At 38.6% G+C, this 11,707-nt stretch overlaps 1 protein-coding gene across 3 annotated transcripts in view; it reads left to right on the top strand.

Moving 5' to 3' along the window:
- The first annotated feature begins 2,927 nt into the window (after window positions 1-2,927).
- Window positions 2,928-11,707, top strand: part of NEIL3 (nei like DNA glycosylase 3) — a 28,670-nt gene continuing 19,890 nt past the window's right edge. For 2 of the 3 annotated variants that reach the window (XM_032109012.1, XM_032109011.1), the window contains exons 1-5: window positions 2,928-3,023; window positions 6,292-6,407; window positions 8,379-8,513; window positions 9,774-9,987; window positions 11,079-11,153. In XM_032109012.1, the coding sequence (XP_031964903.1) occupies window positions 2,928-3,023; window positions 6,292-6,407; window positions 8,379-8,513; window positions 9,774-9,987; window positions 11,079-11,153 (636 nt within the window). Of the gene's footprint in view, window positions 3,024-3,151; window positions 3,256-6,291; window positions 6,408-8,378; window positions 8,514-9,773; window positions 9,988-11,078; window positions 11,154-11,707 lie in introns of those variants that run through there. The other variant, XM_032109013.1, reaches the window with a different exon arrangement.

The raw sequence follows: 11,707 nt of genomic DNA, 5'->3' as shown, positions 1-11,707 counted from the left end.
ATTGGATTTTTCAAAATCAAAATAAGGTGTGAACAACTATTCATGGAATTAACTGCCAAGAAATGTTAAATTCTAATACAGAACTCTGAAAGAAATTTAACGAAGTTTTTAATTTTTTATGTTTAAAACTTGCCTTGTAGCCTGGGAACTTCAGTGTTGAAACTGGATGGCAGCAACTGAGATTTCCTGACTCAAGGAAATACTTCCGCAAAAGCAGCTAAGACTATTCTATTTGGAATGCTGTAAAACGTAGTAATATATTTCTCAGTTGGCTACGCTATTAGATCACTAAAAAACTGTATCAGCAATAATATTGCCCAACAACTGTACTTAATTCGGCTGCTATCATTTAGGTACTTCTACCTAAACCCCATCCTGACTTAGAGTTCAGCACTGGTCATTTGCTTCAGAATATAGAACAGTCAGACTGGTATATTGTAGGAGCCTGGGTGTGGGTCGGTCGGGACCGGGCGTAGACGGACGGTGACGAGAGATCTCTGAAGTCAGATCTTGGAACATGCAGTTTATTGCAAAGGGTGTGGGTACAGGGGTACTGCTTAGAGCTGCAGCTGCAGCTCGGAGCAGGCCCAGGAGAGCAAGAGAGTAAGCGGGTAAGTAAAGAGAGAGAGAGAGTGAGAGGAATGAGAGTGAAGAAGAAGTGATGAAGTCCTGGTTACAATACAATAAATCATCTTCTGTACTGAATATTCTAATTGTCACTAACCAATCTAATACAAGATACAAATCCTATAGCATTTACATACAGCCTATAAGAGTTCTTATATTACCATAGAGTGTTACATCTTAACTTCTAAAAACTACTCTTTGGACCCCTTCTGCTGAGCTAGTAGGGTCTGCTCTGACCCTTGGACCTGCCTGCAAGCAGAGGGTATTGTTCCATCAAGAGGGGATTACCTTCAGTCGGCCACACCATTGTTTTCCAGTTGTTCAGTAACTAAGACTCATTTCGATGTCGCCTACAGTTTTCATATTCCCAAAATCTTTTGTCAGGCAATCATATTTATAAGGCTTTCCTGTTTCATCTTCCCCAACAGTATATTACAGTGCTATTATCTCTCTTCCCTTTGTTGCAAATATATTATTAAATGTTTTTATTAAAGCAAAGAAACTCCCAAATGTTTGTCGACCACCAAACACTTTAATATGAATCTCACCAACAACGGATTGTACAAAGTGCATGAAAAAGGTGAGTTAATGCAGAGTCTCTGGTTAACATTCATGTACATAAGTGGAAAAATGGTTAGAGAGCCTAATTAATGGTTACTATTGGAACTTCTGATTCTGCAGAATTAGACTTGGAATTGAAACCCCAATCTGCTGTTACACACTGCACAAACCATCTACTGAAAAATATCCAGCTATGAAATCCCTTATTATGAAAAACATTTTATTTGACTGCTGTTGGGGAAGATGAAACAGGAAAGCCTTATAAATATGATTGCCTGACAACTGCCAAGTGACAGTAACAATTGTTTATACTTTGAAGGTACTTAGATACGAATATAGAAACCTGAGTTATGTGTCAATTTCTAATTGCTTGAAAGAACAGTAAGGCAGAATTCTAGAGCAGCAGAAAAATCACTTTCACATGCCATTTTTGAACACTTCTGATTTCTGACTGGTGAGCTTAATTCTCTGGCTAAAAATTGCTTTATTGTCTTGATACTAAAAGATCACAGCAAAAAACACCACTAAGAAAAAGAAAAAAGGCATTTGCAGCAAGGGTAGTACACCCTATCTTCAGCAAAAAATGTGAATTATATTTTACTTCAGCAAACATCATTTAGCCTGCTTTATCCACTTCCCTTCATGTAAAAAAAATATTATTCTTTTACGAAAAACACATATTGATTGAACCCAGATAGAAGAGTGGATGTGGGCTGTGTATATAAGAAATAACATTGAGAGTTTTCAACCAGTGTATTGCCTCACAAGCTGGCCCTTAGGAAATAATGTCCAGTGCTCTACCTTGCAACGCAATTTCCCTCAATTTTCTTAGAGCTCGTGGACTTATTATGCCTGTTCGTACTTCAAATGGGGCAGGGAAAGGAGCATTTTACTTCTGTAAACCTAGACTTACTGCAAAAACCTGTTAAATACCTGTGGGAGACAGAGGAGTAGAAACTCCTGCAATTAAAGGAGGCTTTGATTTACAACCCTGGAAGAGACTAGGTCTGGCTTAATTGACAAAAGGATTACAAGCTTGTATTCCTATAGTTATAAGTTAAATTGTACACTGGGTGTTTTGGTGGAGGGTTTTAAAATATAATAGTGTGATTTTATACAGTTTAAGTTAAGAATGTAGATGGTATAATAGAGACATCTGTGTGTACGTGACATGAGAAGTTATTGGTCAAGACGCAGCTGCATTGCAGTGAGCAGTGCCACAGGTGATAGGTCATAAATCCAAAACAAAGTGTCGTTTTAAGTGTCTATTGGATTAGAAAGTTATAAATTAAGATGTAACCCTAAATCTTGTGACTAGTCGCCATTACTCGGAGGTGTTGTAAAATCTCACGCCTCGGCTGATGCGTTATTTTAAACAATAAATTCGTGTAATTGCATAGTCCCATCCCTTAAAGTTATTTTCCTCCGACACGTGAAAGCGCGGAAACGGACAAATACCGACTTTTTAAAAGCTGAAACTAATTTCTAATTGCGGATTAAGTTTTGAAAGAAGACGCATTTGCGAGTGTTTTAGACAATAACAGGGAGCTACCAGGAGCCCAGAGACTCTCATGGTAGCCCCGTTATTGTCCAAAACGACGGCCAGCAGCTACCACAGAGCAGAGCACACACAGCAGCAGCGTGCCGGCCGTGTGGGGCGGGGCCCGCGCGGCAGCACCGCCCTCAGGCGCGCGGGACATTCGAAGGGCGGGCGGAGGCGGCGCGGGGCGCTCGCGGCCATGGTGGAGGGTCCGGGCTGCGCGCTCTGCGCCGAGCGCCTGCGGGCGCGCCTGCGCCGGGGACAGCGCGTGCGGGCCGCGCGGGGCGGCGGCGCGGTGAGGGCGCGGGCACGGGGGCGCGGAGCTTGGGACAGGGCCGGGGACAGGGCCGGGGCGGGGGAGCGGCACGGCCCGGCGGCCGGGCCAGGGCGGGGCAGCCGCCTCGCGCAGCGGGGGCCCAGCCCTTTTGCGCCGGGGTGCCCGCAGTGGTGAACGCCGGCAGGTTTGAGTGAGAGCAAGCGAGCGGGCAGGAGCCCCTGGGCTGCGAGGACACGGAGCTCAGAGCAGGGTGGGTGGTGCCTCCTGTGCCGCAGCTGCCGTCGTCTGTGGGTGGTGGTGGTGGGTGTCGTCCGTCAGTACTGTTCTCATTCTTCAAGTTATGAAATATTCCTGTTATCAGTATAATAGTTCTCAGCAGGTCGCATGTGTAAAGGCGATTCTGAAGCTGTAGAAACAGGAGCTTTGAGGAATGATGAGGAAAAGCTTTTAGAATCACTCGTGTTCGCTTAGGATAAATTTCAAAATACCACGTTGCTTGATGAAATGTTAAATATAAGGAAAATTTTTACTAATTTTATTTGTTCATAATCTCCTCAGTGTTTGCATGTGCTAGATGATCTTTAAGGTCCCTTCCAAACCAAGCCACGCTATGATTCTAATCTATGTGGTACATGAGAAAGGTACATGTTGACCTGCAGAAAGGGGGCTTTTATTTCTATAATTACTTTTTAAAGCAATTTTAATTAGACCAAGTATTTAAATAAAGAGTGTGACATCTGCTTTCAGTGTACACAGTATGTCATTTTCCTGCTAGTTTTTATCCTTTCATTTGACAGCATAAAATAGTACACTAGTACAAAGCTGCTGGGACTCGTGAGACCTCGTAGCAGGCAGAGAAATCAGGGTGACAGTAAGCAGGCCTTGGCTGATGAACATGGAGGTACACTCCTCTGGTTTTGAATACAGAGCTAGATAAGGGATCTTTTTTCCATGCCTGGTTTTGCGCATCTGTAAGACACTGTGTGTTGCTTGTGTCCCAGGTAAGTACATTGCATGCCTCCAGGCAGAAAGTTGGGGAATTTTTACCCACTTGCAGCATGTATAAAGCAGTGTAGGAGTTTGTAATTAAGGCACAGTAAGATAGTACTTCAGTGAAACAATTTAGGAAAGAATGTGGTTGAAGATATCTCTGTCGAAGATAATGTCTTAAGTTTAGTCTTTATAGGTTAATATCTTTCAGGACAGATTTTTGAAGGAGTTAAGCTCCTAAGGTTTCAAAAAGAAATCTCACTCTGTCAAATTGATTGGTGTTCATCACTTTATGCAGTAGAAGTCACCTCAGGGCAGACTCTAGTAATTGGAAAATCACCATCCTAAGGGTCTTGGACTTTTTAGATTTCACAGGGGCTGCTAACCATGGCCAAAGCCTTGGCCACTGCTGAAGATTACACTGTTACGGAGAGTTTGTACTATGATGGCTGTAGGGGTTTGCTTGATACCAAAGTGGTATGAATTTAACTTCAAATATTTGAAAAGGCAAGTTTTCCATCTCAGTCATTTCTTGTTCTGGTTTATTTTTGACAAACCTGAATGGCTTGGAGTTAAAATAAACTTTGTTGCACAGCGACAGACTCCAGCTGGAAAGCATGAACTGTTTATATGGGAGCAAAATTTTTCTTTCTTTGTATTTTGATAACAGACAAAGAAAGTGATGTTATGCAAGAAATATTTTTATTTTCCTACTTGACAGAATAATAGCCATAAAACTCTCTAAATGTATATCATTTCAAGGTAATAATACAGTGGGAGATTGCATAGAGAGTAGCTCTGAAATATCACTAACTAGCAGAAGCCTTGCTGATTTGCCAGAAATGTATGTTTCATACATATTTGCATTGAAATTGAGTGCTGTGATTGAAGCAGTGATATGTGTATCTGCCTTGCAGTTAGGGCTATGCTGAAAGTGAATCTGCTGCTCGCAGTTTTCAGCAGGGTCTGAATGGACATTGGGGTGCTAGTCAGGGGGACCTTCACAGGTTGGGAAAAATGGGCTGGTAGAAACTCAAGTTCAGCATTTGCAGGACTTGCAGAATCCTGTGGTTGGAACAGAAGAGTGTCATGGAACAGCACAGTCCTGGCTGCTGCTCAGATGGAAAATGGCTCTGCATCAAAAAAGGACCTAGGGTCCTGCAAATGCCGAGTCAACTAGCATGCCCTTCCAAGGAAGAGGGACAGCCCCATGCTGGGCTCTGCAGGTTGAGGAGAGTGATTCTTACTTCTGATGAGCACTTGCAAGGCTGCACCTGGGTTTCCAACTCCCCAGTAATAACGAGATAATAACAACATAATAGTGAGTACTCTGGTATGATTAGCAGGCTGAAGCACATGGTGCACAAGGAGAAGCTGACAGAACTGGGATTTTATTGCTCTCCTCAGCTACCTGTAAGGAGGATATGGAGGAGACAGAGCTAGACTCCTGTTGGAGGTGCGCAGTGGGTGAGAAGCAGCAGATGCAGGTGGCAATAGGAGAAATTCTCATTATGTATTAGGAAAAATTTTCCACCTCAACAATAGTCAAGCCATAGAAAAAGGGCCCAAAGAGACTGGAGTATCCCTCTCTGGAGCTGCTCTGAATTTGACTGGACAAGGCCTTGGGCTCCCTGTGCTAAGTGTATTCTGCTTTGACCAGGTGTTTGGATGAGATAATCTGTAGACATCCCTTACAATTTCAGTGTATTTTCATGTGCTAAGCAAAAAAATGCCACTGCTTCAATCTCACAATTATCTTGTCCTCTAGTAGTGTCATACCTGCTGCTCACCTGCTTCTGAGATTAGACTTTAAACTAGTAGGAGGAGAGAGATATCTCTGTGGGCTCAGCAGAGGCTTTTCTGTAATACACAATGCACCATGCAAAACGCTGAAAGCTTATTACTAACATTTGGAGAAGAGTATAGATCTGCAAATGGCAGAACTGACACTCTGACATGTTTTTAATATTCAAACGGTACCTGTTTATTTTACACCAGTCTGAAACTCTTATAAATTCATGACTCAAAGGAAAAGGCATAAAATTCCCTGATAAAAAAAGATGTATTGTTTCAATTAGGAAAAAAATTGAGCTAAGTTATGATAGCATTAGCAATAGTGACTGCTTCCTGGGTTAATAGTCCCATTGTTTTTGGTAGAATGCTTAAGGAGGAAATAGTTAATGTTGTCCAAGTTGGAAAATTAGTTCATACAGCTGCTTGCTGAATGTGTACTGATGCTAGAATCAAAGCAGTACAAATTCTCTTTAATCCTTGTGTGTGTGTACTTGTTTTTCAGACTGCTGCAAGTAAAGAGAGAATCACTGGTCATGATTTTCTTGTTGGACATGTTTACAGAGGTGTGGAGACATTGGGAAAGGAACTTTTTATGTATTTTGATGAGAAAGCTTTGAGGTAAGAAATGAGAAAAGGGCTTCCTATGCATTCAAACTGAGTGTATTTTGGGGGTCATCTTGTTCTTGCTAATTGCACTTCAGAGGTTTGAAAGTGTTACAGAGAAATTTCTCATCAGCCTCTCTGCAGTACAGGAGTACTAGATATAGTCACATGTTCAGATAATTTACTGCTTTACTCCAAGATTCCATATAAAGGTATCTGAAAAGGACAGTTACTTTTTGACATGCTTTGTTTCAAATAGGAAATTGCATTTTCTAGAGACAAAACAGATCCAGTGCATGCAGATCCCTGCAATATTGTGTAGCACTAAATAATTCTAAAGTCTCACCTTTTTACTTTAAAACAAGAAATCAACAACTTCTTACTACTAATTCTCATTGAATAACAGATACTAGGTTTAATTAGCATGCTTTTTCTATTTGTAATTAAAATGAGAAGATTTCTATTTTGCCCTATTTCAGGACATCTGAGGTAATGAAACACTTTAGAATGAAATTTTATAGATTTCTTAGGGCTTTTGAATGTAAATGTGTAGTGATGATGCATTTTTTTCTAGTCATGAACTGAGAAGGCAGTAAGATAGCTAAATAGTTGTGATTCTTAAAGTTCCTTTAAAACAGTATACTGGAGCTTGGTAAATGAAAGCATCATCTATTAAATTGAATTAAAAATAACTTTCTGGAAGCATTTAGTGCATTATCATTTGTTAGCAAGATGCAAGAGTTTGGTTTAAAAAGAAATTTGTCTAGGTTTAAAAATAAGTTTGGCTAGTTAAGCCTGTGCAGTACTACTCACGGCACTTCAGAATTGAAAGTGGTTATTGAAGATAAAAGTGACTGAAGCAACTATATCACCTGAACTGACTTGTAAGAAGAGTTTTGGAAAGACAGAGGCTTGTAAGTAACTCGTAGCATTAATTTTTTTTCAAATTTTAAAGAGTTAACTTTAAGAATATGCTTAATGACATGTTGTCTTAGCCCATCTGTAAATACTTAAAATGCCTGTCTTTCCTGAAATGTAAGAAAGCTGGGCTTAAAGGAAATACAGACCTGATACTGCATTTCTTTGGTCATTTATGTAGTTTAATCTGTTAAATCTTCTTGTAACTACAAAATAATCCACTTTTTCTGATATACAGTGTATAGTAATAGGACGTTCCTTCTATCTTATGGTTTTTAGGACTTGATTGTACCAGGTGAATTTGTAATAAATAAAATGTATGAGATAATAGCCAGACTTGCCCTTTGCTCAAGCAAAGCTCCTGGCAGAATATTTTATAAAATGTAAGACTTAAAGCATTACTAATCTGTAAAATGAATGCTTGAAAGAGTCTGTTCTTCTACTTTGCCATCTGTGCATTTTTCAGTTTATTTCTTTTATTAATTTTTAATTGACCTGCAGGTTTTGCCTTGGTTGTAGGCAAAGAAAAGCCGAAAACAACATATGGCAAATACTAATTACTTTGTTTATGGCATTCCTGGATGTAGCTGCGATGTGATAACAGTGGTGGCAATATGGGGACTAAAGCCTTTCTTTCCATATCAGGTGCTTTCTGCCTGATTTAACAGAAAATTTTCTGGTCAAGTAGCCTCATTTCTTTCAGCCTGCCTGAAGGTTTAAGAATCTATGTTGGAAGATCAGCATGTCAAGTGAAAAAAATTCTAAGTGCACCAGAAAATGGTGCTACTTAATGATCAGGTTTGAGTTCTGTATAATGAATTATGAAGACTACTTAAAACCAGCTGTATTTTGGAGGGGTTTTTCCTTGGGGAGCATTCTTTCTTCTCTGGGAATTAAGCGCTGTGTAAGCAAATAGTTTGTTGCTGTGTTACTGGTAATGACTAGAATTAATGTACATACATACTGACTTGGTTAGATAAGGTTCACAGCTTCTGAAAATAGACTGGTGTAATGCTTGGAAACCATAGTGAAGTTAAAATACCTATAAAAACTCTCTTTCTTTCCGAGGATTCACTTTGGTATGAACGGTTCCATGCGCATTAATCCTGATGGAAGCAAAGACAGAAATGGAGCACAGCCAGTTTTGGAGATACAGCTTACAGAGGATACCATTTGTTTTTGCGATGTGACAGTAGAGTACAGGTAAAGCAGAAACTAACAAAAGAGTGTCTTTCTTTTTATAACATTCTTCTAAGGAAAATGAAAAATCATGTACAAATTGTTAAGTGCGTGGATGCTATCAAGACAAAACTTCCTAAACATACCAGATTTATTTAAGTTTGTTAGTTTTGTATCAGAGCTTACATACAGTTAAAGTAGTTCCACGCCATAGTGTCATTAGGTAGTGTCAAGACTGGGAATGAAAGTTTGATTTAATTCTACCCCTAAATCTGTATGCTGAAACCCATTGCTCTGTTAATTTCCATGAAAGTCTCACTTCTTAACAAGGGTAACAAACAACCTGTCATGATTACTGGTTTCAAATTTTTATTCTCCCAAGGCTGGGTTTTTATTTTTTTCCTTTTGGAAGCAAACTTTTATAATTGTTCTAATTTACATCAAGCAGATGTTTATGCCCATTAGCATTGTACTTCACACTGCTAATAAAAATACCAGTGAGCTTGATTTTAAAGTGATTGAGGCTCTTGAGTGGAAAGGGGCATGTAAATTCATGTAACATATATAAGCATACTTAAAATTACAAAACACAAAATCTGATGTAAGCCCAAGACTTCTTGTACTGTATTATTTTCAATGATTATGCTTAACCTAATAAAATGTATATCTTAAAATCTGAATTTTTTTTTGTAACTACTATTAATAATCTACTACTACTTATATCTTTTACATAAGTATAATTAGCTCAGTTGGTTAGAGCATGGTGTTAATAATGCCAAGATTGTGGGTTTGATCCCCATATGGGCCACTCACTTAAGAGTTGGACTTCATGATCCTTGTGGGATCCTTCCAACTTAGAATATTCTGTAATTACTTGAAATGTAATATATAAATATATTTTATATATATCTATATATATACGCATAAATGTCATGTTGTAACTAATGGACCATATAACCATACGGTTAGTTATGTTCAAGGGTCTGAACACATGGGCTTTCCATCTTGGAAACAGTTTTAAAGCAAGGAGCTGGCAAGTATTTTTCAAGCTAATAGGAACAAAATGAGATGACTTCTTGTATGTTGGACTAGATGTGTGTATCATTGTTTTTGGAAGAGGTGCTTAATGGAATTTCTGTGCCTCTTCCTGTCACTGGTATTTTCATGGTTTCTGTTATCTGCATATAATGTTGTACTATAATTTGTTGTGTTGTTTTTAAAACCACACTGCTACATAAGAATATATTTAAAATAAAAATGAATCAGTGTATTTTTCTCGTCCAGAAATGCAGCTGAGTGTGAGCAGAAAGTGAGGATGATGGAAAGCTTGGATGTCTGTTCTCCAAAGTTTAGCTTCTCAAGAGCAGAACATGAGATTAAGCAGCAGAACACCCGCATGTTGTGTGATGTGTTACTGGATCAAGCAGTATTACCTGGAGTGGGAAATATCATAAAAAATGAAGCACTGTTTGATAGTGGTCTTCATCCAGCTCTCAAGGTGAATGTCTCAAGATGGTTTTAAAGGACACCAAAGTATTAAGAATGTAAATACATATTAATATAATATTTTGCTATCTTCTTACTTTTGTTTTGTCATCTGTCATTTCTTAAATTATTCTTAGACACTAAATTAATGTTCTATCATTATAACAGGAGGTTTTTGTCATGGCACTCTTGGGAGCTGATTAACTTTCATATTCTGACTATGTCTAGCATCCTGTTATGCTACCATTAAACTGACAATCCATAAATAAGGGAAAGTGAAAAGTGCTCAGGTTTTCTTTGTTCAGTTACTACCCAAAATAGTTTATGTGGTAGAGTTGATTATTTTTGCTGCTTCTTCTTCCACTTCTTGTCCTGCTAGCTGGCATCAATTGTTTTTTCGACCACTGTTTATCATACTTTTTCTGTTTTAAGATCCTTAAGTGTGTGTCTCCAAACTCTGGTTGAGAAGATATTTGCAAAACAGATTGAGATTACATAGAATGTAAATGGAAGCAGGTGAAGATTAGTAATTTAAAAGTTTTTTAAACATAGTATTTTGAAAATTGTTCATGGGATTAATCTGGATTTTAATTTTATCTTCAATGTGGCAGAAAAAAAGAAAAATGTGATTTAAAGTTTTGAGTTCTTAAAAAATACTTGGTTGATACATCTCTCTAATAGTGATGCCTTTGGGTCACATATTCTTCTTGAATATCTCTCAGAGGAAAGAGTCTCAGGATGATAGGTCGTATTATGATCCATGAGGAAATTAGGAGGTATGTGAGACTTGCTAACTGTGATTCATGTGATCATGAACTCTTTGGTCAATACAGGGGAAGACAACTTAATTTTCTGCCACATGTTTTGCTTGGTTGAGGCAAAGCATGTTCTTTGGTGTGCAAGCAGTGAGTTTTTGTAGCATAGAATGTGAACATGTGATGTTTTACTGAGATTATACATATAATATGAAGTCAGGGAATTATCACAACATGAAGAAAAGCAACTCCACATCAGTGTTCAAATCGCACCTACCTCAGAAGTCTTTTTTTGCCATTGTCCCTTAGCACCATAATGTTTTAAAAATCATTCTTGTCTTTCTTACAGGTTTGCCAGCTGACAGATGAGCATATACGTTACTTGGTGAAAATGACACGTGATTTTACCCTGCTTTTTTATAAGGTATTGGCACATATTTCTGGAAAACTTCCAAAATGTTTCTCTGGTGTGTTAGCTGTTTGTGATCATCTGGTGAAAACAGTATAAAGATGCAACAAATCAAGTGCTTCCATTAATAGGAATGTTGGTTTGTGTGCTCTTTATTACTTGTGAATTTTCAGATGATGGAAAGGTAGGAGGAATCAAGATTGTCAAAATATGCACAGCTTGGCCCAAAAGTCTTTCACAGATGCTGCCTGAGGGTCAGTTCAGTTTTTCTGTACGTGTGCTGTTATGCCACTCTGAACACGTCAGAATTGATGTAGGTGAAGCACAAAGTTACATATAAGGTAACATAAAGATTACTCTTCAAACTGGAAACTAGAGATTGTCCCAGGGAAGTATGAACATAGTTAATGTGGCTTCCTTTATAAAACTTGAAATAGCAATTATATTTGTTTGACTAAAGAGTTTGCAACTTCTACCAACTTTTTTTTTTCCTAACCGAAATAATGGTTTTGGTTGCTAAAGTGAAATATGTAACAATTTCTCCCTACTGCTACAACTTCAGTAGGACT

The sequence above is a fragment of the Corvus moneduloides genome, chromosome 5, assembly GCF_009650955.1.
Source record: "Corvus moneduloides isolate bCorMon1 chromosome 5, bCorMon1.pri, whole genome shotgun sequence".
In the NCBI taxonomy this organism is placed as follows: domain Eukaryota; kingdom Metazoa; phylum Chordata; class Aves; order Passeriformes; family Corvidae; genus Corvus; species Corvus moneduloides.
This window is presented reverse-complemented; position numbering and strand designations above follow the sequence as displayed.